The sequence below is a fragment of the Halichoeres trimaculatus genome, unplaced genomic scaffold (assembly GCF_033239565.1).
Source record: "Halichoeres trimaculatus isolate MK-OKI-2021-1 unplaced genomic scaffold, fHalTri1.1 fHalTri1_scaffold_5, whole genome shotgun sequence".
Lineage (NCBI taxonomy): Eukaryota > Metazoa > Chordata > Actinopteri > Labriformes > Labridae > Halichoeres > Halichoeres trimaculatus.
The window spans coordinates 25,151,944-25,177,442 of NW_027437183.1; the positions used below are offsets into that span (position 1 = coordinate 25,151,944).

At 41.0% G+C, this 25,499-nt stretch overlaps 4 protein-coding genes across 5 annotated transcripts; 3 read left to right on the forward strand and 1 right to left on the reverse strand.

Moving 5' to 3' along the window:
* The first annotated feature begins 512 nt into the window (after positions 1–512).
* med22 (mediator complex subunit 22) lies at positions 513–3,855 on the forward strand. The gene is made up of 4 exons (XM_074670381.1): positions 513–1,005; positions 1,136–1,216; positions 1,732–1,940; positions 3,357–3,855. Exons 1-4 carry the CDS (start codon positions 883–885, stop codon positions 3,547–3,549), a joined length of 606 nt encoding a protein of 201 aa, XP_074526482.1. The 5' UTR covers positions 513–882; the 3' UTR covers positions 3,550–3,855.
* Positions 3,856–3,869: 14 nt separating this feature from the next.
* cunh9orf78 (chromosome unknown C9orf78 homolog) lies at positions 3,870–6,210 on the reverse strand. The gene is made up of 9 exons (XM_074670377.1): positions 6,049–6,210; positions 5,800–5,859; positions 5,625–5,676; positions 5,459–5,529; positions 5,241–5,318; positions 4,885–5,082; positions 4,621–4,757; positions 4,428–4,532; positions 3,870–4,277 (listed from the first exon to the last, which is right to left on the reverse strand). Exons 1-9 carry the CDS (start codon positions 6,123–6,125, stop codon positions 4,180–4,182), a joined length of 876 nt encoding a protein of 291 aa, XP_074526478.1. The 5' UTR covers positions 6,126–6,210; the 3' UTR covers positions 3,870–4,179.
* A 26-nt stretch (positions 6,211–6,236) lies between these two features.
* nfu1 (NFU1 iron-sulfur cluster scaffold homolog (S. cerevisiae)) lies at positions 6,237–9,764 on the forward strand. 2 transcript variants are annotated; one of them, XM_074670379.1, is made up of 8 exons: positions 6,237–6,347; positions 7,493–7,581; positions 7,687–7,822; positions 8,427–8,493; positions 8,597–8,714; positions 8,804–8,867; positions 8,968–9,142; positions 9,281–9,764. In XM_074670379.1, exons 1-8 carry the CDS (start codon positions 6,289–6,291, stop codon positions 9,317–9,319), a joined length of 747 nt encoding a protein of 248 aa, XP_074526480.1. In that variant the 5' UTR covers positions 6,237–6,288; the 3' UTR covers positions 9,320–9,764. The 2 variants fall into 2 exon arrangements, with proteins under 2 accessions (XP_074526480.1, XP_074526481.1); XM_074670380.1 differs by having other exon boundaries at positions 6,283–6,347; positions 7,490–7,581; positions 9,281–9,763.
* A 439-nt stretch (positions 9,765–10,203) lies between these two features.
* On the forward strand, positions 10,204–24,455 carry LOC141790472 (glutamine--fructose-6-phosphate aminotransferase [isomerizing] 1). Its single transcript, XM_074670355.1, has 19 exons — positions 10,204–10,320; positions 12,548–12,655; positions 12,854–12,961; positions 13,081–13,206; positions 13,291–13,349; positions 13,443–13,577; positions 13,669–13,730; positions 13,815–13,894; positions 13,983–14,088; positions 14,205–14,368; positions 16,692–16,787; positions 17,028–17,125; positions 17,357–17,477; positions 17,863–18,020; positions 20,476–20,590; positions 21,015–21,142; positions 21,394–21,561; positions 22,022–22,183; positions 23,049–24,455. The coding sequence occupies exons 1-19, from the start codon at positions 10,314–10,316 to the stop codon at positions 23,091–23,093; spliced, it is 2,046 nt and encodes a 681-aa protein (XP_074526456.1). The 5' UTR covers positions 10,204–10,313; the 3' UTR covers positions 23,094–24,455.
* Positions 24,456–25,499: the final 1,044 nt, after the last annotated feature.

The following is a 25,499-nucleotide window of genomic DNA, read 5'->3' on the forward strand; positions in this document are numbered from 1 at the left end:
ACTTGTTATAATGACAAATAAAGTTCTTTTCTAAAATGAATGATGATGGGCTATTATACACATTTTAATTAAAAACAAGAACTAAGGCCCCGGGCCTTTTCCGATTCCCTCTCCCCCGATCTCCGATCATTAAAAAATGCCCCGATCAGCCCCGATTCCGATCACGATCGGATTGGGACATCCCTAATTGTGAGGAATTTGTAACTGAAAGAGGACAGGTAATTTGTGGTCTCATGTGAGAAAGAAATGTATGCTTTGGTATTATCAACATTCTACAGAAAGAGTCAAAAAGTGTTACAAAATATTATTTCAGTACCTCACCCAAACACAAACAAGCTAATAGAATCTATTATATATATATATATTTATTTTCTTTTTATTTTGAGTGTTGGTATTAGATATTCTGGTCCATACACCTTAGCAGTAGGTGGCGGAAATGCACCATTTCGTTGTTTGCCAACCGCCAGATAAACCCCATAAAGTAGAAGGAAAAGAAGCGCTTCCACAAGGGGGCGGTGATTCATTGACAAACCGGAAGTTCGTTACTTTTCATCAACAAACGAAGAAGACGACAGGCGAACGTTCTTGTATACATTAGCAACCGTTTTTACGAGCTATGGAGATTAATTAAGTGATGTATTTTACATAAACTGTAATGTAATAAATCTGGGTTTTATCACAGTTGTGTGACCCACTTAAGGCTTTTCTGTTTGTTCTAATTAGTTCCCGCTCGCACGCGTCGTCTTACACTACCAACGTTCGCTTGCTCCTCGGTCGTGAATGGGATTTTTTTCTTCATTAGACTTTCATTTCATCCCCTGAAAGCGTGGCACTATCTTTACCTAGTATAAACAGGTACGTTGCTTTGCTTTCCTGAGCACGATGGCGACTCAGAGAGTGCTCCCTCAGAGCAAGGAGACTCTGCTGCAGAACTACAACAAAAGACTGAAAGATGACATCCGGTCCATCATGGACAACTTCACAGAAATCATCAAAACAGCGAAGGTACACAAGAAGTATCGTTACTGTCTTTTTTGTTTTTCACCAAACATTGTGTCTCTTTGACTTCCAAATATATGTATGCATGCAAAATTTCAGTATGTTTACATACACACTCCTGTTTTCCCATCTACAGATAGAGGAGGAGACACAGGTTTCCAGAGCAACCCAAGCAGAGCAAGACCATTATGAGATGCACGTCAGAGCAGCTAACATAGTGAGACATCCAGTTTACATAAAACACTCTTTACACTTGTTTTCTGAATGTTTTTCCATTTTATTGTATTGTATTTTATGAAGTATTTTCTTAGCGTTTAAATTAGAAATTGTTGTTTATTGTTTCAAATAACTTAAATTGAACAGTAATAATAATAATAATAATAATAAATCATCCCTTAAAGTAACCATTTCAGAGTCAGCATATTTTGGCCCCTTTTTTACACAAAGCTGTCTGTTAGACCAGAAATGTAATTTTGTTCAGACAGTGCTTCATGCAACTTATTTTTGATGTTATCAATCCAACTCTTTGGTTGATGATTGTGATGAGGACAAAAATTAGGTTTTAATAAGATTTGAATGTGCACTAACATCTCAATTTTCTCAGTTGCAGGAAAGTATAACTGCACTCTATTCATTTTGAGTGAATACGTTTTTTTTTTTTAACTTATGCCTGTTACAGTCACTAAAAGTTAAATATTTAAATCTCACTTTAATCTCCTTTCATCACGACAGGTTCGAGCTGGTGAATCCTTGATGAAGCTGGTCTCCGATTTGAAGCAGTTCCTCATTCTGAATGATTTCCCCTCCGTAAACGACGCCATCAGCCTACAGAACCAGCAGCTTCGCTCGCTGCAGGAAGAGTGTGACAAGAAGCTGACTTCTCTTCGCGATGAGATCGCCATCGACCTGTATGAGCTAGAGGAAGAATATTACTCCTCCAGGTACAAGTAGGCTCATACTTGCCCCCATCCCACCGCCCCTCTGTTGCCACATGCCCAGCACCATTTATTGTCCCACCTTTACCATTCACTGCTGAGCCTGAGGTGGGCCTACTTCTTCAAACATCCAATCATTACCCTTTTTGGGTAGAGTTTTCCTCATCTTCATACCCAAACGGCAGCATTCATCAGTACAAAGCATCACCATACTCATCTCACTACGTGAAGTTGAATCTTTATTGATAAGGAAGTGCCTTGAGTGTTTTTTTCTATAACATGAAAATGCCAAAGTAGAGTAGACTGCAGCATTGAAGTGGTTTACAGATGAGTACCAGTGTAAATGAACTATGTTAGTATGTTTTTAAATGGACTGAATGCAGTATGAACAACAGTCTTAGAGGGGACACGGATCCATTTCACCTTGGTGTTGATCTCCTGTTATGCTTATTTATACATGATCAGGTCTTTGGTTACCTGATGTGCTACATCTTAAAGGCTTTAGAGAGGTTCTAGAAAATGTTGTTAGGTACTTGGTAAGATGCAATGATACAATTAATTATAACCAATGAAGCCTTTTTTCTTTGATATTCAAGCAAAGTGTATTTGAAAAGTAATGACCTCATTAAATGTTTGGTCTCACTTTTAAAAGAATTGTTCAGTGGTTTTTAAGGGAGTCCTAGAAACACCACATTTGAACTCCTCTTAGAAAGTTTGTACAGTTAAAGAACCGTCAATTTATCAGAGAATAGATTTAATAGATGTTAAATTCAAATAAGATAATTTATCATAACATTTATTTCTTGTATGATGAAAGGTTTTAATGACCTGTTGATGAAAAAGTAGTGAAGACTGTAAAGCTTGACTCTTTGCTGTTATTTGAGGTAAAGTACAAATTTTTTTCTCACACAAAGTTAAGTGTCTGTGATTCCTCCAGTGACACCTGCTGTAACCACACAGGTGAAGTCAATCACACAAGGTGTGTTACTACTTTATGTGTACGAGTTTGTTCCAGTGACTCAGAATATCTTGAGTAATAAAGCAGAGTCAAAATACTGCAGTAGTTTGTCATGTTTTCTGCAAGAAAGTATCCAGAAGTGTTTGTTAGTCCTGTTTGGAGCATGCTGGTTGTGGGCCTTCCTTCTTCACTGCACTTGCTCTGCTTTCTCCCTCAGCAACTAATCGCACCTTATGCTGAGCTTCAAGTCGCTACGTTTCACCCACAGTAACTAGTGAATAATCAGCAGTTTGTTGCATTGATTCGGTTTCCACTGCTACTGCATAACCCCCATGCTTTTTTTAATCATATGTTCACCTTCACGTGCTCCTCTGTGTGACTGTGCTTATTCTGACCTGCCGCTCTTGTCTGCTCCTCTCTTTCTGTGCTGCGCTGATTCTGTCTCCGGTTTCTGCTCCGCAAAGCTACAGTCAGTGGGACAGCACTGATCTGCCGCTGTGCGAGGCCTATCGCCGCAGAGACAGTTGGGCTTCCCCGGGGAGCAGCTGCAGCTCCACACAGGGGGAACGAGAGGAAATGGAGGGACCTCCTTTGCAGGAGATGAACCCACAACACCACATCAATGGACATGGGACGTCCTCCATAGAGAAACCCTGAAGAAGAACAGGGACAAAGACTGAAATACATGTGTTTAGTTTGTACTTAAGTCTGACTTGTGCTAGTGTCTGTGGCTGTAATGCATTTTGTGTTGGAGGATAAAGCTTAAATTCTTTGTGAATAAAGACTGGAGGCCCACACATTGATGTTTCAACAACTGCACTGATGAATGCTTTGATTAATATGCAGCGTGTCCACAGCAGATATATTTTTATACTTGACTCAGTATTAACAATAGATGCATGGTTTATTGTAAATTGTAAGTTCTTTTGTACTGTTTTCCTCCTTTTTGTACCTCTGAAGCATCACCCAAATTAAAGAACAAAATAAAAGCATGCGGTTTTCTGGTTTTAATTTGACCTGAAAGCTCTAAAACACTACTCAACAAAGAGTTGAAATTCAGGGCAGGATTATAAAAAACTGCTCTGTCCACATACACATATGATAAAGCAAATGTATTCAGATGGCCAAAGGGCATAACTACAATATTTACAAAGTTCAACAACGTCCTCACTGAATCCTCTGTTCGTCGAGAAAAAAACTTTCAGCAAGCTATCCTTACGGTGGTAACAATACTTGAAAGGATGGGCATACAGTTGAGTAATTTCTTTCTTAAAAACAAAAGTATCCTTAATATCGTCGATTCATCTTCTTGAACTTCTCGTAATGGTAATCATCTGTGGCCTTTTCATTATTTGGACGTTTGCGGTAGTTTGGTGGTGATGTTGCTGCAGAAAAATAGAAGTTTATTTTAAAAAAGTGCAAAGTAGTCACCAAATGTTGAGTATACTAATGTACTTGAAAGTAAACTGCAGACAAATTAAGCAGAACAGCTTTACAATACACACACACACTCTCACACGTGTGGAGTGTCTTACCTTCTGGTCCTGGTTTCTCAGTGTCTCCTACACGTAGTGGCCTTGCTTTTGGCTCCTCTCTGTGTCTGTGGTGCCTCTGCGGTGCATTTACGTCCTCATGATAGACTTAAAAAAAAAAAACAATCTCAAATCAGACCAACATTTCATCGCTCAACAGCAGCTGACCAGTCATGTTAGTACCAACAGAACTCACAGCGGTTGTGTTGGACGTAGTTGACTGCAATGTTGGTGGGAACAAAAGATGTCCCATGGTCTTTTTTCTTGTTCCTTTGTTCAGCCAGAAGCTTCGCCTTTGCTTCTTCTGTTGAAATTATGTTCTTGATCTTTGCACTGGAGAAGGGGAAAGAAGACAGCATCATCAGCATTAACTCAATGCATGATTATGTTCTTGCTAGATAGCAGAAAAGTCAACAAATAATTAGTGAACATTATGCTTTTGAGAATTTTCAACACATACTCAATGCCAAGATCAACTTCAGGGATCCCACTCAGCATCTGATTGGATAACATTTCCTCGGTTTTCTTGGCAGAGTTCACACGAATGTTCTCTGGCAGCTCGTACAGGTGATCCTCTGCATTCTTCACCTTAACCTTCTGTTCCTCAGCTTCCACCAACCCTTTCTTTTTTTTCAGCTCTGTCTCAATATATTTCATCCTTTAGAAAAAAACAAGAAAAACTTTTTTTTTTTCCTCTTCGTAAATAACTGAGCAAGTACACATAATCATGTCAACATAATAATTTATAATGCCACAGAGAGAGGGAGACTGTTTCAGGATGGGTTGAATAAAGCATAGCAGAAAAATTAGACATACATGTCTGCATCCTCATCTCTCCTGTTTGTTTCTGCAGAGAAGGATGTGCCAAGGTTCAGGTCTGTCTCTTCTTCTGTCCTACATGAGGGAAAGAGATAATAGTCATACCAATCAGGTCACGTGATGACACAGCATCCGTTTTGTACTGACATAGCAACACCAACATGTGAAATGTACTGGAATAATAATGTTCATGACTGGCTTGATGAATGACTTACATGTCCCTATTTCTGTCTTTGACTTTCTTCATGTCCACAACCCCTCCAGTCTTCAGCTTAAAGGGATCATTCTATGAGAGATAGTTCAATTAATAAATAAGTTTTATATAGATATCCAAACCAGTAATGTAGATAAATACAAAACAATTTCCAAATAGATGCTTACATCAATTTCAGCCTCTGGTGGCAGCTTCTCCCCCACCAATAAGGCGGTCACACTACGTAGAAGTGAAAACACGTTTTAATATTTCTTTCTTTTTTCTTTCTTTCTTTTTTTTTCTTTTTTTTTTAATAGAGTATCGCGATCAATTATGGAAAGGAGCTGAAAGTGGTATATGTACCTGACTCCGGTTTGTCGTTTCCGCAGACTCTGAAGCTCTTTGGCCTCTTCGACTTTTGATCTTCACCAAGAAAAAATAAAAAAGATAAAAAGATAACACACATTAAATGATGTATTTTAAATTTAAAGTAAATAAACAATTGTCACATAGACGTGTCTTACTACCTCATCTTCAATAGACTATACGGACGCGTTAGCCAACCACGTACCGTTTATTTCTTCATGTTACCGAGTTTGAAAAGTATGTTACCTGACTTCTTGGGCTGTCTCATCTTCCTCTGCATCCGATGAATCCCTCCTTCTCCTAAAGTTTTTCCCACAAGGCATTTTAAATGCTGCTTATTTCAACCTTTTTAGCAGCAAGAAGATAGCACCCAACGACAGCAGATGGGTAAAAACTTAAAGGGGAAAGTTTTCGTGAACGTACAACAATACTACGTCACCTCCGTTACCCACTTCCGTTCATCGGTCTTGTTAAATCACAACAATCATGGCGGCCTACGGACAGGTCAGCAGGTTGCTCGGCATTTCAGCCAGACTTTCACGTCTGTAAGTGCTCTGGTTTGCTCGGTGTTTGTTTGCTGTGTATTATAGTTGTGCTTCTGAATGGTTGTACCGATGCACGGACCCTCCAATGTGAAGAGTCCGTCCTAGGTTTATCATTAGCGAGTGTGTAGCTGATAGCAGTGTTGCAGACTTTGTGACGCAGGTTGAATCAAACTTCTCAAAAAAGAATGAGGGTGTGAATATGGCTTTAATAAATTATATTTCTAAAATTCGCTAAGCTTTGACAGATTGTGTTGTCACTCACCAAACAATCTCACGATTTCGAAACATTAACTATGACAATGCATCTAATCTACAATGCAAAGAGACGTTATAGCTCCACAAGCCAATAACACATCGAGTTTATCTCCCTTTTTTGCACGTTATAGTCTCATAAATATATAAATAACTACAAACAACAGTTTTCATCCATTCAGTGCCTTTGGATGTCTAAATGAAATTGTCGACGTTTGATATTTAAATGGCACTAAATAAATAATACACCCTCTCGTAACTTCCAGCTTGGCTTGAGTTCTTTTAAAGCTTTTGTAATGTTACATGTTGTTTTTATCCTGCTTTTCCCAGTATTCAATCCAGTGACTATTTGCTCTTTTGAAAGTATCAAATTCCCAGTGACCAGACAGATTTTTGGCTGTAGTGTATTATTTTCTTTTATCATTGTTCAGGACAACCATAGTCCAATAAATAGTAAAAGCATAAAGTTCAACCGTATCCAAATTCTAATTAAAATGTTGATTTGAAACCTCCTGTCTCAAAGAAACAACATAATATGACAAGAACACCATACTGTGAGGTTACATTTCAGTTAGGCAAGATGTCATATTGATCCACAATACAAAGGGAGTAAGTATACAATAGTTAACTTAGCAGTATAACCGAACCAGTTCTTCTCAACTGTGGTGGACAAAAAAGAGTTATCTTGTTGGTGGATTATGATTCATACAGTAATAAACATTAATAGAAGCTTTGACTTGAGGCACCTTAATCACTAAGCACTACCAAGTATAAAACAATAAACAAATCATAATGTTTTTCTATTTTTTCATTTGAGAGGAACAGAAATTCAACACTGTGACTGATAATGTAATAACTTTATTTTCTCTCTGTGGTATCTGTCTCTCCAGCAGTGGATATCAGTGCGCCCAATTTCATTGGCCTTCACATAACACAGGAATCTCTAACAGATGGCCACAAAACCCCCACTGGGTTGTTCCAGGTTTGTATACCTGCAGCGTCCATGTGGTTGTGTAATTTGGATAGAGAACTCTAAAGTAATTAACGTCATGCTCTTGGTCCTTCTCTCTTTTTTTTTTTCCCCCAGGAAGGACAATGTTTGTGCAGACACAGGACACGCCAAATCCAAACAGCTTAAAGTTTCTACCCGGTCGCGTAGTTCTTGAATCGGGAACAATGAACTTTGCTGGCCCTCGTGATGCACACTGCTCGCCCTTAGCCAGGTATAAGACTGCCAGATATATGATCTGCATTATCAGGGGCACACAGTGTTACACTGCGACAATAATAGCTACCATGTCACATAATTCTGACCTTGATGGAATAAATCCATTTCTTTGTGAGTAACACCTGTGCTTTGAAGGTCAGCAGCATTTGCAATGATGCCTGAGAACCATTGTTATGTCTGCACTTACAACAGAAGTTTTAATTCTTGTCTGGCACAGATAATGCAATAAGAGTTCTCTGTGTCCCTCATGTCCTTGAGTCTGCAGTCAGAGTTTTTAAAGCTGCACACACTGTTCTTCTGCCCCAGCTCATAGTACATATTTGTGAAATGCAATGCAAGCGTCTTACCATGTCTTCACTGATTTCATGCTGCGGTTGCGTGTGTGGGTGTTGGATCATTTAATTTTAACAGCTCTGAATGGAAATCTTGTACTCTAATAAATAACTTAAATTAGCGTGCAAGTTGCAAATATGCACAATACGTGCATCCAAACGTAGTGTTTAAGAAACTTGATGATTGTCTTGTGAGCCTTACTCTTTTAAGATAATTAAAAACACATTTCATCATGTCAGTCTAACAAAATTAATTGTCATCTTCAGACAGCTGTTTAGAATTGATGGAGTCAAGAGTGTCTTCCTTGGCCCTGATTTTATAACCATATCAAAGGTAAATGCAAATATTTGGGCACCACGCCACATTGAATACCTGTAAGTCTAGCATAAGTTATTGCCTTTGCTTTGAAGAGCTTATTCTCTTTCTTTCTTTCAAGGCGGATGATTCTATGGAATGGAAAGTAATCAAGCCTGACGTGTTTGCGGCCATCATGGACTTTTTTACTACAGGTCTTCCTGTTGTAAATGAAGACAGCCAGCCTAACGCAGATACAGGTTGGTATCTCTACCTGCAGATCAGAGTAAGACAGCAGCACCTTGACTGCAAGATTTTTGTGATGCAGAGCAATCCCTTGTCTTTTCAGCACCTTCTGATGATGATGATGAAGTTGTTGCCATGATCAAGGAGCTGCTGGACACTAGAATAAGGTAGCTGTATTTAAACGTGTTCTGTTACACTATGAGTGGTTGTGGCTTATTTGTCTGACTGGTCTTTGTTACCGTCTTGTTGATGTTTTTTTTCTTGCAGACCTACTGTGCAAGAGGATGGAGGGGACGTTCTGTATCGGGGGTTTGAGGATGGTGTTGTTAAACTAAAGCTGCAAGGCTCTTGCACGAGTTGCCCCAGTTCCATTATCACTTTAAAGAGTGGAATCCAAAACATGCTGCAGTTTTACGTCCCTGAGGTTGAATCAGTGGAACAGGTTTGTTTACCTATCAGAAGATGTATATTGTTAACATGCTGCCCAACATAGTAATGTTAATGCATGCTTCTTATAGCTGACTTCCTTACTAGCCTAATCCTTTAAATTTGTCACAAAACCTTTCTTTTTCTTCCGCAGGTGAAGGATGAGGAGGAGGAGGAGTCTGCACAAGTTTGATCACCAACCAGAAGGACATTTACACATTCCTCCCTCCACTCCAACACCTCCCTTTCATAATATAGCTTCATTAAAATGAGCAGCTAAAGCCAAGCTATGTGAAAAAGGCGCTTCATCATCAATAATCCAGATGTTATCAGTGAAGCCGAATATACTCTCTGTACACTGAAAGTATTGAGCATGTAGGACAAAAGAAGCCTGCAATAGAAATTAAGGACTGTTGATCTGAAATAAATCCTATTTATTATTTCACTTTGTTACATCTCTTTTGCTTAGGATGCTTTTCAAAAACAGCCCCCCAGGCTGGAATACAAATACTGTATTTATATGAATAAAAATGTGGTATTTTATGAATACAATGCCTCATTCTTTACTGAACTACATGATTGGATAATTAAGTTGATTAATTTCTTTTTACAAGCATCTGCCAGGGCAAGCAGATTAGTGCAGATATCAGTAATAGATTTACCATTTCTATATGTTGTGTCCTTGGACCCTATGTATATGAATAAATGTGAACATAAGCATTTTAAATCAGTCTTGAAAAAAAGTCTTGTTTTTTTCTTTTGGTTACTCAGTCTCTAAAATAGTATATCAAACACTACCCAGACCGTACATTAACGGCGCTACGTAATTTTTTTTTATCTGTGGGTTATTATATGACTCAACTAGTTACAGAGTCGTTTCATCACATTTTATATTCGCGGACTAAGCGTTGTCTTTGTGCAATGGTGTTGACTTAGGTGTGTGCTGAACAGCAGCCGCAGACGGTTTCGCTGCTGACGGTCTTGCCTCCACGGATCTGCATCCTGATGCCACGTCAGGAGTGCTTACGTCAGAGGTACAACTTGACTGACAGGTTCCTCGACCAATCAGAGGGTGACATGGAAGAAGGCGGTTGGCTGTGATTCAGTGAACCCGAAGGGGGGCGAAGCTTATGTGACAGGCGTTCCCAGCTACCCGAGTAGCTGTTACTGGCACCCAAACTGTAGACATGTGTGGTGAGTACTGAATAAATTCTACGTTTACAGTATTAAGTGGTGAATTTAATGGATTTCTAATAACTAGAGCGTTGGGTTACAGAAATATAAAAAACAGCTAGCATCGTTAGTCAAGGCTAAATATGCAAGTTAGTTGAAATTAGCTAAAGGTTGCTATGCTGAGTTAGCGACTAAGAGGTGCTGCTGCTGATGCTGTTAGCTCTTCATGTATCAGGAAATCTTTTTGTGTCCGCTTTCTCTGTAATTGGATTAAATAAGGGATTTAATAGCCAGCCGACATCCACGATCACTCATAATGATGTCCTGTATATGGGTTAGACAGGCTACGTGTTCTGCTGTCACAGTACGCCCAATGCGTAACTTTCAACGGAAAATGTGTAAATGCTCTAATTCGACTTGTCATAGGTTACTGAGATTATCATATTATAACCTGGGTCCTTCAGACCGGATTATTCTCAAAGATGGAAACTTAATGAGAAGTGACATGGTCGCTGTTACTATATCATGCTGCTAAACTTTTATGAGAAAGTAGTATCAGGGAATAATCCTGATCACATCTGGTTAAAGCAGATGTGTAAACTGTCCCCAAATGGTCTGTCTCATCCTCTCACACACTTGTGACCGATAACTGATGCCCTCCTGCCTCTCATCACAATCACCACAATCTGAGTGCACCAATCAGACCAGACGGACGAGCTGCTGTTCTACGCACTCAAAATAAATGTCACTATTAATATCATTTGACACAGTTAGGCGTCACTCACTTTGTCCCATTTGTTTTCTGCTCCCGTTAAACCTGTTTCTAAAGTAGAGGTTGGTTTTGTGGGGTTTCCTTCTTTGTTGGCATTTTGCCCCTCACTCACTACCGTCCTCCAGCACTTGCTGATCTGAATGAAAGCTCTGTTGAACGAAGCAGCCATCCTGGCTCTACATTTGCATTTTTTCTGTCAGTGCTAAGCTGTAAAACAGGGCAGTATTTCATGCCTCCCCAGGGCCAGTCAGGGTGAAACTCCTCTCAGTGTGTGTAAGATGCTTTATGGAAACTGGACTAGATATGGATGCTGGAAGGGTTGATGATTATTACTGCAGTTTCTCTGTTTGCTGAACTTCAGATGACTGTATGTGAGCTTGTAAACATGTTAAGCTGCTGTCACAGCAAATTACTTTTATAAGTCTGGTTCAGTTCAAGATGTCTGTCTAACACGAGTCTGGTTCAGTTCAAGATTTCTGCCAGTTAAAAGGAAGTTTTTTTGGTGACTTGTTAAGTGCGACAAAGTGCTCTGCTCCTGGTGGGTTAAGATAAGATAGGACTCCTTATCCTGTTGATGTTGAGCCTTTGTTACTAATATAAGCAAGGCCCTAGATCTGCCCTGTAAGGCATCCTGAGATAGAATCTGTTGTGATTTGGTTCTGTGTGACTAGAGACTGATCAATTAATCCCAGGAACAAAACATCTTTAATGATACTCCTGCGCTACTTCGCAGTTACTTGTTTTCCCACATTTCATCTCAGCAGGTTTTATCACGTTACGTAACCCCAGGTCAATAGATTCACCCCATTGTCTTTGAGCAGGTCTACCCAGAAAGAGAGACGTGTTCGTTCACTAAATACTCCTGTAAGACTGGTTCCTCAGGCGCTCCACCACATATGATGTTGAAACAGCATTATAGTGACGTGTTTCTCACTTGGTCATGTTCTAAGGATTTATACATTGCTTTGGTCCCAGCAGCAGTGTTGTCATTTTTCTCATTGTTGATGTGGGCAAAACATTTAGGATGTTTTTTGTTTTTTGTTTTTAAAAAAAAACCTCATTGGTGCATATTTTTTGTCCCAATAAAACCATGATCCAACCCCAAACATCTGTTTCAATACAGATTTTCTATGGCTGAAGAATTTTATTTTGGGAAGGGGCACATATGTTTATGCTTTTACACACAGTTGGTAAACCAAACAAGCATTGAGTTAAAAAGATATCTTGTGAAACTTATTTTTCATCTTACAGTACAGGGACACACATTTGGGTATTACCAATGCAGAGCTTCAACAGTTACTCAAGAAGTCTTATCATACAGATGTCTGAATCTCAGATGTATTTTAATAGTAATAGTATTAAGTATCAGTCTGTACTTTTCTGCTGCACTTCCAATCCACTTTTCTGTTTTTGTAAATGAACTGAACTCTAAGTGGGCTGCAGCACTGCATCTTCTTATTTTGTTCCCATCCCCAGGAATCTTTGCCTATCTCAACTACCATGTGCCAAGGACTCGGCGTGAGATCCTTGAAATCCTCCTGAAAGGTCTCCAACGCCTGGAGTACAGAGGCTACGACTCAGCGGGTAGGAGTTGGGAAAGGCTCAACACACAATTTCTTTTTTGGGGGGGATGGGGGGCTTAGTCATGAAACTCAAGAGAAGAAAGTTTATGTAGGTTGTTGTTTATTTTTTAAGTTCAACATAAGATGATTTAGTCTATAAAAAAGGTTACAAGTGCTTTCTTCATCATTTGAGATAAGTGCATTCTTTTATTTCTCTTAGGCGTGGGAATTGATGGCGGCAATGGCAAAGACTGGGAGTCAAATGCCAAGTCAATCCAACTGATCAAGCAGCGTGGAAAAGTGAAGGCCCTTGATGAAGAGATCCACAGTGAGTTGTTAACTTCAAGAAGTATCAATCATTGGCATATGAGGCAATGACTTGTCATCTGTTGCACAGGTGGAATATAAAACAATGTTTGTGTTGGGTTGTGTTTGTTTGACCTGTAGAGCAGCAGGATATTGACCTGGATGTGGAGTTTGATGTTCATGTCGGCATCGCCCACACTCGCTGGGCCACCCATGGTGTGCCAAGCCCAGTCAACAGCCATCCACACAGATCTGACAAGACAAATGGTCAGTTGTGCTTATTCACTCCACACATGTTACAGCTAATTTGCTAATAAACTCACAATTAAAGTGTGTCTTTTTTGTCTGCAGAGTTTATCGTCATTCACAATGGAATTATTACAAACTACAAAGACCTGAGGAAGTTCTTGGTGAGTGTTTATCCCTCATTAAAAGTATTCTTGATGTACTCTCAGCACACCTGCAGGAAGCAGAACTAACTTTGATTCTTTTCACCCACAAAGGAAAGCAAAGGCTACGAGTTTGAGTCTGAGACTGACACAGAAACCATCGCTAAGCTGGTGAAGTACATGTACGACAACAGGGAGAGTGACGACATCAACTTTGCCACACTGGTGGAGCGGGTGACCCAGCAGCTGGTAAGGCCCTGCTCAAGCACATAGAGGAGGTGCTTCTGAAGTGATCAGCAGTTCATTAGCGTGACTAATTGTATCCTCTTCCGTCTGTAAGGAGGGAGCGTTTGCCCTGGTCTTTAAGAGTGTCCACTACCCTGGGGAGGCAGTTGGCACGAGGTACACTCTCACTCTTGTGCATCAAACTGTTGTTACTGATTGCAAGTGAAGGTGGTTTGTGCTTATAAAAGTGTCCCTGCACAGGAGGGGAAGCCCCTTGCTAATGGGAGTGAGGAGTGATCATAAACTGTCTGCAGATCATATTCCTGTGCTCTACCGCTCCTGTGAGTTTAAATTTCAGTTTTGAGTCTAATCTCTCCACATGTGATTGCATAACTGTGACTGAGACCCAGTTTTTCCTTATTTCTCCAGCTAAAGAGAAGAAGGGCTCTGGTCTTCTACCCAGGACAGACCAGGACACCTGCCTGTTCCCTGTGGATGAAAAAGCAGTGGAGTATTACTTCGCTTCTGATGCAAGGTAAAACAGACACTTTGTTTTTTTTCCAATTTATAACAACCTCAAAAGATCATCTATGAGACGGTCTGCTCCGCTTGTTCTGTGAACTGAATATTTAATGTCTCTGATCACTACAGCGCAGTGATCGAGCACACAAACCGGGTGATATTCCTGGAGGATGATGATGTGGCTGCTGTGATGGAAGGCCGACTGTCCATTCACAGGATCAAGCGCAGGGCTGGGGACTATCCAGCTCGTGCCATCCAGACCCTGCAGATGGAGCTGCAGCAGATCATGAAAGGTGAGTTGAATGACCTCCTTTGTTCTGTTCAAGGCTCCTCACCATGTCTGCTAATAAATCATTTGAGTACTAGCTTGTAATTATGCCCTGAACCCTGTCATTATTGGTACACTATACTCCAGCAGGCTTTTAACATCCAACCCCAGAGCTATCTTTTCATTCTCAGCCAGCTGTTAACAGCCCTGCTGGATTAGTTCCCCTTCAGGGGTGTAGCTGCTGCTAAAATAACCTCTGAGTTACAGGAATGTATCACCTTTTTCTCCTCTAGTGAGCCTGAATGGCAGTTCCTACATTTAGATCAAATAACAGTCATGTAGATATCTACCAGCTAAAGCTGTGTGATTGATTTTTCTGTTTATCTTTCCCCAAAAAACATGGTAGGAAACTAGGACTCACCGTTTAATGACGCTTTTGATTATTTCTTGTTTATTTAGTCTAAGCCAGAACAATCACGGACTGCAGGGAGTTACTTGTCCTTGGAAAGAAGTGATCCAGCAAGTAACACCCAGTAAAACCTCAAATTGAACATTTTACACCTAATTCCTTTTTGCAGACTAGACAAACAAGATAAAATGTGTAAATTGGTGTTGGAAGCTGAGTTTTGCTTACAAAATAAAGCTGGGGTGCTCAAATCAAAAACTTCTCATTTTCACTGAGTGCTAACTCGAGTATAGAAGCCCGAAGATATCAGCACTGGAAATAAAGTGTGTTGACTGAAGAATAACAGCAGCTATAGAAACAAAACAGCATTTTTTAATTCAAGGCTTTTTTCAATATTTCATCAACAAAAACAAACATGACCATAAATTTATTCCAAAGATGACAAAGCACAGAATACATTATGTGATCTGTAATTGATTTCTCCTCACTGTTTCTATTCAGGCCTTGCCAAAGTGTTGCAGTATGATCTGGTTACATTTCTGTGTCAGTTTGTTTAGTTGTTTTTCCAGTGGTTTGACAACTAACTCACAATCCGCTCTCTTGATACGCTGATGAAAACATTTGGTTAAAGTGTTTGTTTCTTTGGCTGCTGTTGACCTTTATAGTTAAGAGTGGTATGCTTTAGTGTCAGTAGGAATGGAAACCTTTCACATTTAAAATGATACCAATGCCCGATACCTGGCAATCAGTATCGGTACTCGATGGTACCAATTTTTGGTACTTTTGTGTGTGTTAGTGAGGTGATATATATTAATTTGTTTAATAATAAGATCTTAGAGTTTTTCATTTTAACATATTTATTTCTCAACATATAACCTTGCGATGCTGTGTTCATGTCCAGCATGGAAAATCGCCTACACTCCCACTCCCTCACAGTCACAAGGATACGTTTAAGTACCAAAACATGGTGTCGTTTGATTTTATTTGACTTGGTACTGTGGACAGACTTCAGTTAATTCCTATAAAAGAATCTAATTCTGTACCCTTCACTAATTGTGAGTGCTGACATCTTTATGTTCAAGGTAAAAAACAAGACAAATTTCAGCATGTACCTTCCAGCTTGCCGCTACCGCTAATCTGCAGTACTTCCTCAAATAATCATTAATCTGTTAAGCAAAAAAACAAAGTAATGACACTTCCAACTGATGGATTTACTTGCTATAACTGGCTATCAACCAGCAGACCATTACAAACATCTTATCTCCACATTTTGCATTTTCTCTGGACTAATAACTCGATTGTATTTTCTGAAAGAGTTTTTTTTTTTCCAACTCTAAACGGGGCTGAAATGTTAGAAATGTGACCACTATAGTCCTGAGTTTTTTTGTGTGTTGTTCTCCCCCTGATACTCCCTCAGTCCTCCAGCAGAGGGCGAAAGTGATCTGGTATTGGCTGGTCCTCACATTCCTTTGTGGTCCAGTCATAACTCAGCCTCTCTCCTCTGTTTCAGTTTCTGGAGCCTTTCTGCTGAATAACCTAATTCGCATGACCCAAATTACTGTCAGAGGAAGGCTGACAAACGCCTGCATATTTCACTGTCACAGTTTATTATTGATGGAAAAACACCATCTCCCCTATGTTTGTTTTTCCTTCAGTTAAGGGGTGACCTATCTTGTACCTCTGAATATGTTAATAAGTAAAACTTAAGGCACCCTACATTTCCTGCCCTCAGTTAAACATTAGACAGTGTTTTGTTGCTCCTCAGGGAAGCTGTGGTTTGCGTTTTCAGGTACTTAATCTAAGTCAGTATGACCTTGTCTGATGGTCTCATGTGGGCTCACACTTTATAAAAAAGTCATCACTGTGCTCGTAAGTGGCATTTACCTTTTATTTTTTACTGATGTTGGCAATGATTCCCTGTTTTCTGATCCTCCCATCACAGGCAACTACAGCTCCTTCATGCAGAAAGAGATCTTCGAGCAGCCAGAGTCTGTGGTAAACACCATGAGAGGGAGGGTCAACTTTGACGACAACACAGGTCAGGGTGCTGTCTGATGTGTCCTCTCTGTGGAGCAATGATGCAATCACTTCCCTGCAAATAAGCCTTTTCTAAACTCTCTGTCTGTGGAGCATTTCTCAGATAAAGACAAAAAACATACATTGTGCAAAACATGTTCATTTATAAAAGTGGTGTTCTTTGTAGTTACTGTCTGGGGCTCTTTTGTGGTCTCTCTAATGAGGTGGAAAATGAAAGATTAACTGGTGCCTTTCTTTTCAGTGACACTGGGTGGACTGAAGGACCACATCAAAGAGATCCAGAGGTGTCGGCGACTTATCCTTATTGCCTGTGGCACCAGCTACCATGCTGGAGTAGCGGTGAGTAGCCCTCAACCGAAACCTCTTCTTCTTTGGTACTGAAGCACATAATGGAAACATGTCTGTCCTGCTGTTCATGTCGAGTCCAGCAGACCTGTTGGAAATGTGAGGTCTGTGTTGTGGACACAGGTGTGAGGGTTGTGTGCTGGCACTGTCTTCGCCCTGAGCTCCACTGGCTTGTTTTAACAGAATGACGCTGAGCGGTGCTCTGTTGCTCTGTTGCTTTTGCAGACCCGTCAGGTGCTGGAGGAGCTCACCGAGCTGCCTGTCATGGTGGAACTGGCCAGCGACTTCCTGGACAGGAACACTCCTGTCTTCCGAGACGACGTTTGCTTCTTTATCAGTCAGTCAGGTGGGAGGCCGCTGCCATCTGGACTTGATTGCACACACATTCCCCAGTTGTCCTCCTCTTTCCATCCCTGGAAGGCACTCTGCTTCTTCCTGGTTTATCTTTCCTGTGCTCAGTTGAACTTGTGCTTTACACTTGATTTTTCTGTATCTGCACTTTACTTCTCCGCTGTAGCGCTTTATGAATGTTTGTATTTGTGTATATTTCATGATTATTTTGCAAGATATGAGTGTTATTCTGTTGATTTTTTTTCCTTGTCAAGCTGTTTCAAATCATTGTGTGGTGCAAAAGCTTTTCCCTAACAAACTAATAAATCAGCACAATTTTACTGTCAGTGCTGTAACATTGCATAAACTGTTATTGTTTTGCTTTCCTTACAATCCTCCAGGAGAAACAGCTGACAGCCTCATGGCCCTGCGCTACTGTAAAGAGAGGGGAGCTTTGACTGTGGGCATCACGAACACAGTGGGCAGCTCCATCTCCAGGGAAACAGACTGTGGAGTCCACATTAATGCTGGGCCTGAGATTGGAGTAGCCAGCACCAAGGTGAGCCAACAAGTTTATAATGTTTTTTAGGGGCCATTTACACGACAACAGTTTTAGGGTGAAACGCCAAAGTTGTGTTGCGTGTCAGCCTCGCGTTTACACGGAAACGTCGTTTCAGCCGACGTTGTACGCACAGTTTTGAGAACGGCCTCCAGAGTGGGTTTTCTCTGAAACGCTACCGACACCGTTGCCGCGTAAACAGTTAGCCGGCGTTTCCAGTGGAAACGCTGACGTCACACTCCGCCTCGCGCGCGCATACGACAGGACAACAGTACCGTTGTTACGATCCTCGCGAACTACCGTGTTGTGCTGCTCAATCTGCTGTATCTGCTGACTGTCTTTCAACAAAATGTGCATCTTTTGCTTCACTTTTTAGCTTAGTATTCCCCAATATACCAGATGACCGGCTCAACTCTACTTCGGTGGAGGTCTCCCAAAAGCGGCCTCTGGACAAGACGGTTAAAGCACCATCTACAGGCCTGGCATGATTACTACAGCGTTTTTAGTCCATCAGCGTTTCCGTGTTTACAAACAAGCATTTATTTCAGTTAGTTATGTTGCACAGTTCTCAAAATGATCCTGAATTGCAGGTTTTATGTAGTCATTACAAACATCAGCTCTCTAAAGATGCCATCATTGTATATTATTCAAAGATGATTTTTTCAATATCTAAACACACTTCATGGAGCAAAAGCTCAGTTGCAGCCATGACTTTAATTGACGTTCCCTGCCAAGTGCACGACAGACAAGCTGGTGGATTTTCAAGACCGTGTAAATATGTAGCCAAGATTTATACGAGTGTACTTCACATAAAATGACACAATAAATACCCGAGTTAGAAAATGCAGGATTTTACACTGTACACAGATTTGTTGCATTATCTCATAAATGAACTCAGCACCCACCAACACTCAATGAAACCCAGATGAAAACTCCACTGTGAGTGTGTCCCCGCCCCTTGGAAGCTGACATTTCCCCCAGCCTCATCCCACTGGGAATTGAAGAAACCCTGAAAATCTCATCTCAACACATGTAAAGCTCCGAGCCTGGTTTTTTGCCTCCCCCCACCCGCTTCTCTAAAGGATTTGCCAGTTGCGACTGAGCGGAGCAGAGGAGCGTTTCAGCTCCAGCTAATGTGTAGAGAAAGAGGGAGAGACAGAGGAGCAGGTCCCTCCCTTGCCCAGCCCTTCGGCTTGGCTCGGTGTCTCTTGCGCTGCTCCAAAGTCCCAAAGCACGCCTCAGAGACGCCATCATTTACTGCCTGGCTGGCTGGGCCCCATCCCCACACCCAACCCAACCTAATGCTGCACAACCCAGCTCATCAAATCAACTGAGAACGTGTTTAACACCCAACTGCTAGATGACTTGAAACTCTTGCGTGGTCTTCTGTTTCTCTGCTTCATGCTAATTTAAGTTTTTGGTGAACCAGGAAGGAAAAAAAGATTTTTTCCAGTCACTTTGATCATATTCAAGATTTATAGAGGATGTAAAGATTAAAGAAACTTTGATGCTTTTTAAAAAAAATCCACCTGGCAAGTCAGCTGAGAGTAAATAAAAGAGGACATCCTTTTTGAATCCTCTGGTTTACGAGCTGAATGTTTGTTTCTATGTAGGACAAACATGCTCATGTTTCAGCTGTATGTAAAAATGCTCACCTATTTGTTCTGCAAGAAAGAAATCTGAACAAGAACAGAAAACACACCACAGTTTACAATGTGGACTAATGATATTGCCACAGCTGACCCTACAGTGCAGGCTGTCAGGGTTGTGAGGGACGTTGGTTTGGTTGCTGTCAGGGAGGAAAGTACAGTGTAAAAGTTTTACACATATTTTTTGGCTTTTGATGCTGGCGTTTCTGAGTCTGGAGGGCCCTGTGAAATGACTTGGCTTCTCTCGAGCACTGATTAAATCCCCCAAATGGGCATGGACGACCTCCAAAGTAGTCAAAAAGCACAGAGAGAAAGAGAAGTATGGGTGGAGGGGTGTATGTGGAGTGATCAGAGAGTGTGCTCTCTGCTGTTGGGTTGTGTTTTAACATCATTTTCCAGGATGAGTAGCTTGACTGAGCTCAGCTGCACGCTTTTTAATGCTGCTTTGCGTGCGTTTAACCCTCCTCTCCTTCCATCGCTCATCTGGTGCAGATTATGAACTGGAGACAGAGCTCCCTATCAAAACCAAGAGACAAGAAGCACAGGCTTAAAGAGCTCCTAAAACAGCATTTCATTTCTGCTCCTCAGTATTCAGTGCTGTGCTGCAGAACAGGAAACTATTATACCTTCAATAAATGGGTCACAAACAGCAGAGCAGCACAGTGCTGTGGCCTTTTTTACATTCACATATGACTGGTCTGACAGCTGTGGTCCCTATAAATCAGCAGATGAGGCAATTAAATATGACCTGTTTATTACAGTGACTAACCCTCTACACCTTGTTGTTCTACCTCTGTCCTCCACAGGCCTACACCAGCCAGTTTGTGGCCCTGATCATGTTTGCACTCCTGATGTGCGATGACAGGATCTCCATGCAGCCCAGACGCCGTGAGATAATCCAGGGCCTGAGAGTGCTCCCAGGTAACTCACGCCACAAGTTCGCTGGTTCAGTCGAGGATACTCTGATCATGTGCGAGACTGAAACGAATATGGAAACACAGCTCTCACAGCAAAGATTAACTACATCCAGAACCTGTTTCGTTTTTAAGTTGTTTGTTCAAACAATCCCCCCGCTCAAAGACGCTAATGAAGAAGGAAAGCTCAGTGGAAGCTCGAGCTTTTCTCTTCAGGCCCTCGCATGCTTCTTGCGATCTAAAGCATATGATGCCATGCCTCTAATGGTAAACTAATCAGGAATGTCTGGCTCCCCTGCCAGTCCCTGCCCAACATTGTGAGCTTTTGTGACAGCAGAGTGTGTTGACACATTTAACATATTGGTTTTTTTTTAGATTTATTGCTGAATCTTCAAACACATCTGTTCTTTTTTCTTCTCGCTCTTTGTTAGATTTGATCAAGGAAGTCCTCAGTTTGGATGATGAGATCCAGAAGCTGGCAACAGAGCTGTACCAGCAGAAGAGTGTGCTAATCATGGGCAGAGGCTACCACTATGCTACTTGCCTGGAAGGAGCACTGGTGAGAGAGTGTACCTCCTTCTGTATTCCACCAGATTCTCTCCTTTTTTTGTTTTTAATCTTTTTAATTGAGGCACCAAGAAAACTTTTTTTAGTTTACGCCCAAGAAATGAGCAGAATCTTTCTAGAGGGCTAAATGAAAACACACCAAGCTGAAGAAATGTTGATTTCTTTACTTTGAAACAGAGTCTAACCATTCCTAGTGATGTATGAAATCATATCTGTGCTTTGTCTTTTTTTCATCCTGTGTAGAAAATCAAGGAAATTACATACATGCACTCAGAGGGGATCCTGGCTGGAGAGCTAAAACATGGTCCACTGGCTCTGGTGGATAAACTCATGCCTGTCATCATGATCATCATGAGAGATCACACCTATGTCAAATGTCAAAACGCCCTGCAGCAAGTTGTCGCACGCTCGGTAAGGCCCAAACGTGCACCCTTGATCCAGTCTTAAAAATCAGAATGGAGCAGATTTTTCATTCACTCAAGAAATGATTTGAGGAAATCTCTCACACGAGACCAGGTCATCTTTGATCTTTAAATTTATACATAGAACAAATAAGAACCAGCACATCTAACGTTTAACTTCATATTTTAAAGGTTTGATAAAAACAACACACTGTGAATGTTAGGTTAATTTGCACGGCCATGTCTCCGCCACACCTCTGATCCTTCACCTCAATAAACAAGAGGGAGGGGTCACTCCAGCGTGACATCATTACTGCTGGTAATCTGCTGCAGATGTCTGTTTAAGAGGTGTGAAAATCAGCAAAGTTAGAGAGGGATGGAAAACAGGTATTTTTCAGAGTTAACGTTTTGTGACTCGTGTCCAGGTTTGGAAAGCACTGATAGATTATTCGCTTTGTTTGATTTTCCAGGGCCGCCCCATCGTGATCTGTGACAGAGACGATTATGAGACTATAAAGAACTGCAGCCGCACCATCAAAGTGCCTCACTGTGTGGACTGTCTGCAGGGAGTGCTGAGCGTCATCCCACTGCAGCTGCTGTCCTTCCACCTGGCTGTCCTCAGAGGTTTTGACGTAAGTGCAGTCAGGAGTAACCGATGATCCCGACTGTTTTGATCAATGAAACTAATTACCTCATCCGTAACTTCTTAAAAACGATCCATTATCACTTTTTCAATCCCCAATTTTCCATCCAAAACTCAAAATGATCACTTCTGTGCTGATTTTAAGATGGTGCTTTGCATCTGTGAAATAGTGATAATGTGAGAAAACAAGTTTAGAACTATTATTTTGACAGAAAGAGGTACATTTTCCAAAATATGTGGACCTCATTATAAGAGAATCCTGGATTTTTTAGGTCAGTGTCCCTAAATAACCCGACTGGAGCCCTTGGTTGCTCTTTAAGCACCAAATCTGTGGTTTGTATAGTTCCCTCGTTCACATATTGGGCCAAAGGTGATGGTGACTTAAGCTGACACAATGAGGCAGTTGTTGAAGTAATACCTCAATCAGTGCATTAATAATGACTTTTAATGGTTTATTTTAAGCTGCAAACTGACACAGTTATTAGTGTTTCTGCTTTGGATTGTCTCCCCACATTTTGGACATAGCATTTGTGCCTTTGTATACTTTGACCTTTCACATGCAGTAATACAGCAAAGCCAGTAAAGTAAATAGCTGAAGTGTAACTTTTAAATAAAGGCTTTGCTGATGCTGTTTTCGGCTCACAACCGTGTAGCTCTGCTGTTCAGGAAACGATGCCAACGTTTATTCGAGCACGGCTCCGTCGCACGCACCTCTTTTCTTCACGTCCGAGTATTTAAAGGATCTGACAATTTTCCGCCACATTTCTGGCTCACACTTTGATGTTTGTTTTCGTTGGGATCATCACAAGCCATTTCCCCCTAAATAGTAAACGATCCCTTCCATTTGATTTCAGGTGGACTGTCCAAGAAACCTCGCCAAGTCTGTGACCGTAGAGTGAAGTGCACCGTTCATCACAGCTAAAGCCTGCGAGACACAAACACGCATGCAGACGAGGAGGGAGGGTCTGTACGCAGAAACCAACAGAAGATTATGTTCTGTGTATGTTTCAAGGCTCTTTTTAATGCAATCTTTTACTCAACAGTCGTGTATCTCACTGTTGTATATTCTCTGTATCTCAACGTCTATGTTTTTCCTCATCATTGTCGTATTATTGTTAGAGAAGTTGGTCTGTCCTTGGTGGTAAGGTCTGGGCTGGAACTGATGTGTAGTCCCTTCACTCTGTGGGTGTGTGAAGCTGTAGCAACTGACATAGACTCTTAACGTCACAAGAACTCACATGAGCAAATAGTTTAGATGTGGTGTTTAATCTCTCTGGAAGTGTAAAATCGATGCTGTTAACTGACAAAAGAGGGACTTTTAAGACCTTACTGGCTGATTTTTCTTCTTTAGTGCAATGATTTGTAGTTTAGCTGGGATATTTTTCTTTGGCAGCTAATCATTCAAAGTGTCTTTACTCCACAGTTAAAGTAAGCAGCAGTCTCAAACCATTCCAAGCCACAGGTCAGCTCTTCATAATTGCAGCGCACTTTGCCAGTTTTGACTCAGTTTCTCTGTTGGACTCTGATCTGAGGACGCACAAGTTTACAGCAGGAGCTGCATCACAAGTGAGATGACAGGGAAGCTTGTGACTACACCGCTGTGTAAAAACTTGTTCCCCTGCATAAAACAAGAATATCAGATTTCAAAGCACAGTTTGATTTTGCTGTGCTACTGAAGCATTATTCTGCTTACCAAATATTCTGACTCCAAAGCTACATGTGCCCCATTTAGTTTTCCGATGTAAGACTCTGTTGCCTCACGACAAAAGAAAGAACATTATTGCTAACTTGAGGTTTAAAGTTTACATTTAAATTACAAACTGAAGTAAATCCAGTTAGATGAAGTAACAAACCTGAAGGCGGCCAGCCCACGCCCTGCCACCAGGACTGCTGCAATATTGGGACCATTTGAAGCATTTTCTTTTTGTTACATTTGTTTCATTTTCTTTGTTTGAAAAAGGAATTTTATATCATTGAAGTTAGACTTTGATCTGAAATGTGAATGTTACTGTCATAGAAAAGGTCCTGTCAAACCAAAAAATCTCTACGATGGCGTTGGCAGTTGTAAACCAAAACATATATTTTTTTATATGTTCTATTATTTTGTAGCCAAACATGTACTGATGCTGGTACTGTAGACTGTGTGGTGTGACGGCACTGTGAGACGTGTACAAGGCATGAACATGGTTTTACAGCAGTGTGTTTGTCAGACTGAAGATGTTTGGATGGAGTCAAATATCAGCTGTATGCGCCCACGTCTGTTTCAAAGCCAAGAAAAGAGAGTGATGTACACAAAACTGTGTAATGAAGTAATAGGAGCTGCTTTTTTTAACTCATCACATTTTTGGTTTAAAGATAATTTATTTTGCTTTTACAATCAAGCCTTAACTTTATTTTTCCATTTCATTTTTTCCCCCAACATTGAGCTTCTTCTGAGCCGGTGGATGGGTTTGAAAACTGGACAATGTTACTGGTACTTTTGTAACCCTACATAGATGAGCAGACTCTAATTTGGTAGACTGGATAAAATGACATGAAAACACTGCACTGATCCTAAAACGTGTTAGAAGTTCATGGGTAGCTGAGGGTGTGGGGACACTTATTATCAGTGAACTGATGCAATAAAGTGTCGAGTACTTCCCCTTTTATTTGTCTGAGCTCTTTTAATTAATCATGTTTGCATCTAAAATAATCAGAAATTTTTTCACAAATATTTAATTCAATTTAAAACCTGAAAACTTTTTTGGAGCAATGTTAAAAGTTTAAAAGCCCATATTGTTTTCGTAGTTCCATGCACATTACACACAAAAACCTTCATTAAAACCAGTCGCTTGGGCTGCTTATGAGTGTTGACAGATCCTGAATGATTCCAAGTACCTGTGTGGAGAAGCCAGTCACAGTCTGTAAGGCAGACAGTAATCTTCTAGTGCATCCAAAGAGAGTTTTCATAGTTGTGTTTCCAGGTCTGCAGTCAATGCATAGAGCAGTGGAGGAAAATAGTGCTGCATGGATGAAGGTCGTGATTAACATGCACATAGAAAGCGAATGTCGGCAGAGTGCAGGCACAGTTTTCAGCATCATCTTTAAACACATGGCAGCTCTTCCTCTTCCCCCCTGACCCTGGCTGGAGCAGCTGCTGTTCCTGAAGGTGTGTGATGAAAGCCAGGTGGAGCAGCTTGAGTGTCCATGTTTGTCTCCCTCCTCCTCCAGCGAGGAGAGCAGCCGTGCCAGCGCTGACCTCACGGATGCGTTCAGCCGCAGCATGGCTGAAAGGTAAAAAGCTAAACTGTTGGTGAAAACTAGAG

What these genes read in the sequence shown, in the direction of transcription:
- nfu1 (XM_074670380.1), top strand. Translation starts at nt 6,289, where the DNA reads ATGGCGGCCTACGGACAGGTCAGCAGGTTGCTCGGCATTTCAGCCAGA. An exon ending in TCAGCCAGACTTTCACGTCT is followed by an intron (nt 6,348 to 7,489) that starts GTAAGTGCTCTG and finishes CTGTCTCTCCAG; the next exon opens with CAGTGGATATCAGTGCGCCC. An exon ending in CCAGCCTAACGCAGATACAG is followed by an intron (nt 8,715 to 8,803) that starts GTTGGTATCTCT and finishes TTGTCTTTTCAG; the next exon opens with CACCTTCTGATGATGATGAT.
- med22 (XM_074670381.1), top strand. Translation starts at nt 883, where the DNA reads ATGGCGACTCAGAGAGTGCTCCCTCAGAGCAAGGAGACTCTGCTGCAG. An exon ending in AAATCATCAAAACAGCGAAG is followed by an intron (nt 1,006 to 1,135) that starts GTACACAAGAAG and finishes TCCCATCTACAG; the next exon opens with ATAGAGGAGGAGACACAGGT. An exon ending in GAAGAATATTACTCCTCCAG is followed by an intron (nt 1,941 to 3,356) that starts GTACAAGTAGGC and finishes TGCTCCGCAAAG; the next exon opens with CTACAGTCAGTGGGACAGCA.
- LOC141790472 (XM_074670355.1), top strand. An exon ending in CAGATCTGACAAGACAAATG is followed by an intron (nt 13,207 to 13,290) that starts GTCAGTTGTGCT and finishes TTTTGTCTGCAG; the next exon opens with AGTTTATCGTCATTCACAAT. An exon ending in CTGTCCTCAGAGGTTTTGAC is followed by an intron (nt 22,184 to 23,048) that starts GTAAGTGCAGTC and finishes ATTTGATTTCAG; the next exon opens with GTGGACTGTCCAAGAAACCT.
- cunh9orf78 (XM_074670377.1), bottom strand. Translation starts at nt 6,125, where the DNA reads ATGCCTTGTGGGAAAAACTTTAGGAGAAGGAGGGATTCATCGGATGCA. An exon ending in GAAGTTGATCTTGGCATTGA is followed by an intron (nt 4,758 to 4,884) that starts GTATGTGTTGAA and finishes CCCCTTCTCCAG; the next exon opens with TGCAAAGATCAAGAACATAA. An exon ending in TGAGAAACCAGGACCAGAAG is followed by an intron (nt 4,278 to 4,427) that starts GTAAGACACTCC and finishes ATTTTTCTGCAG; the next exon opens with CAACATCACCACCAAACTAC.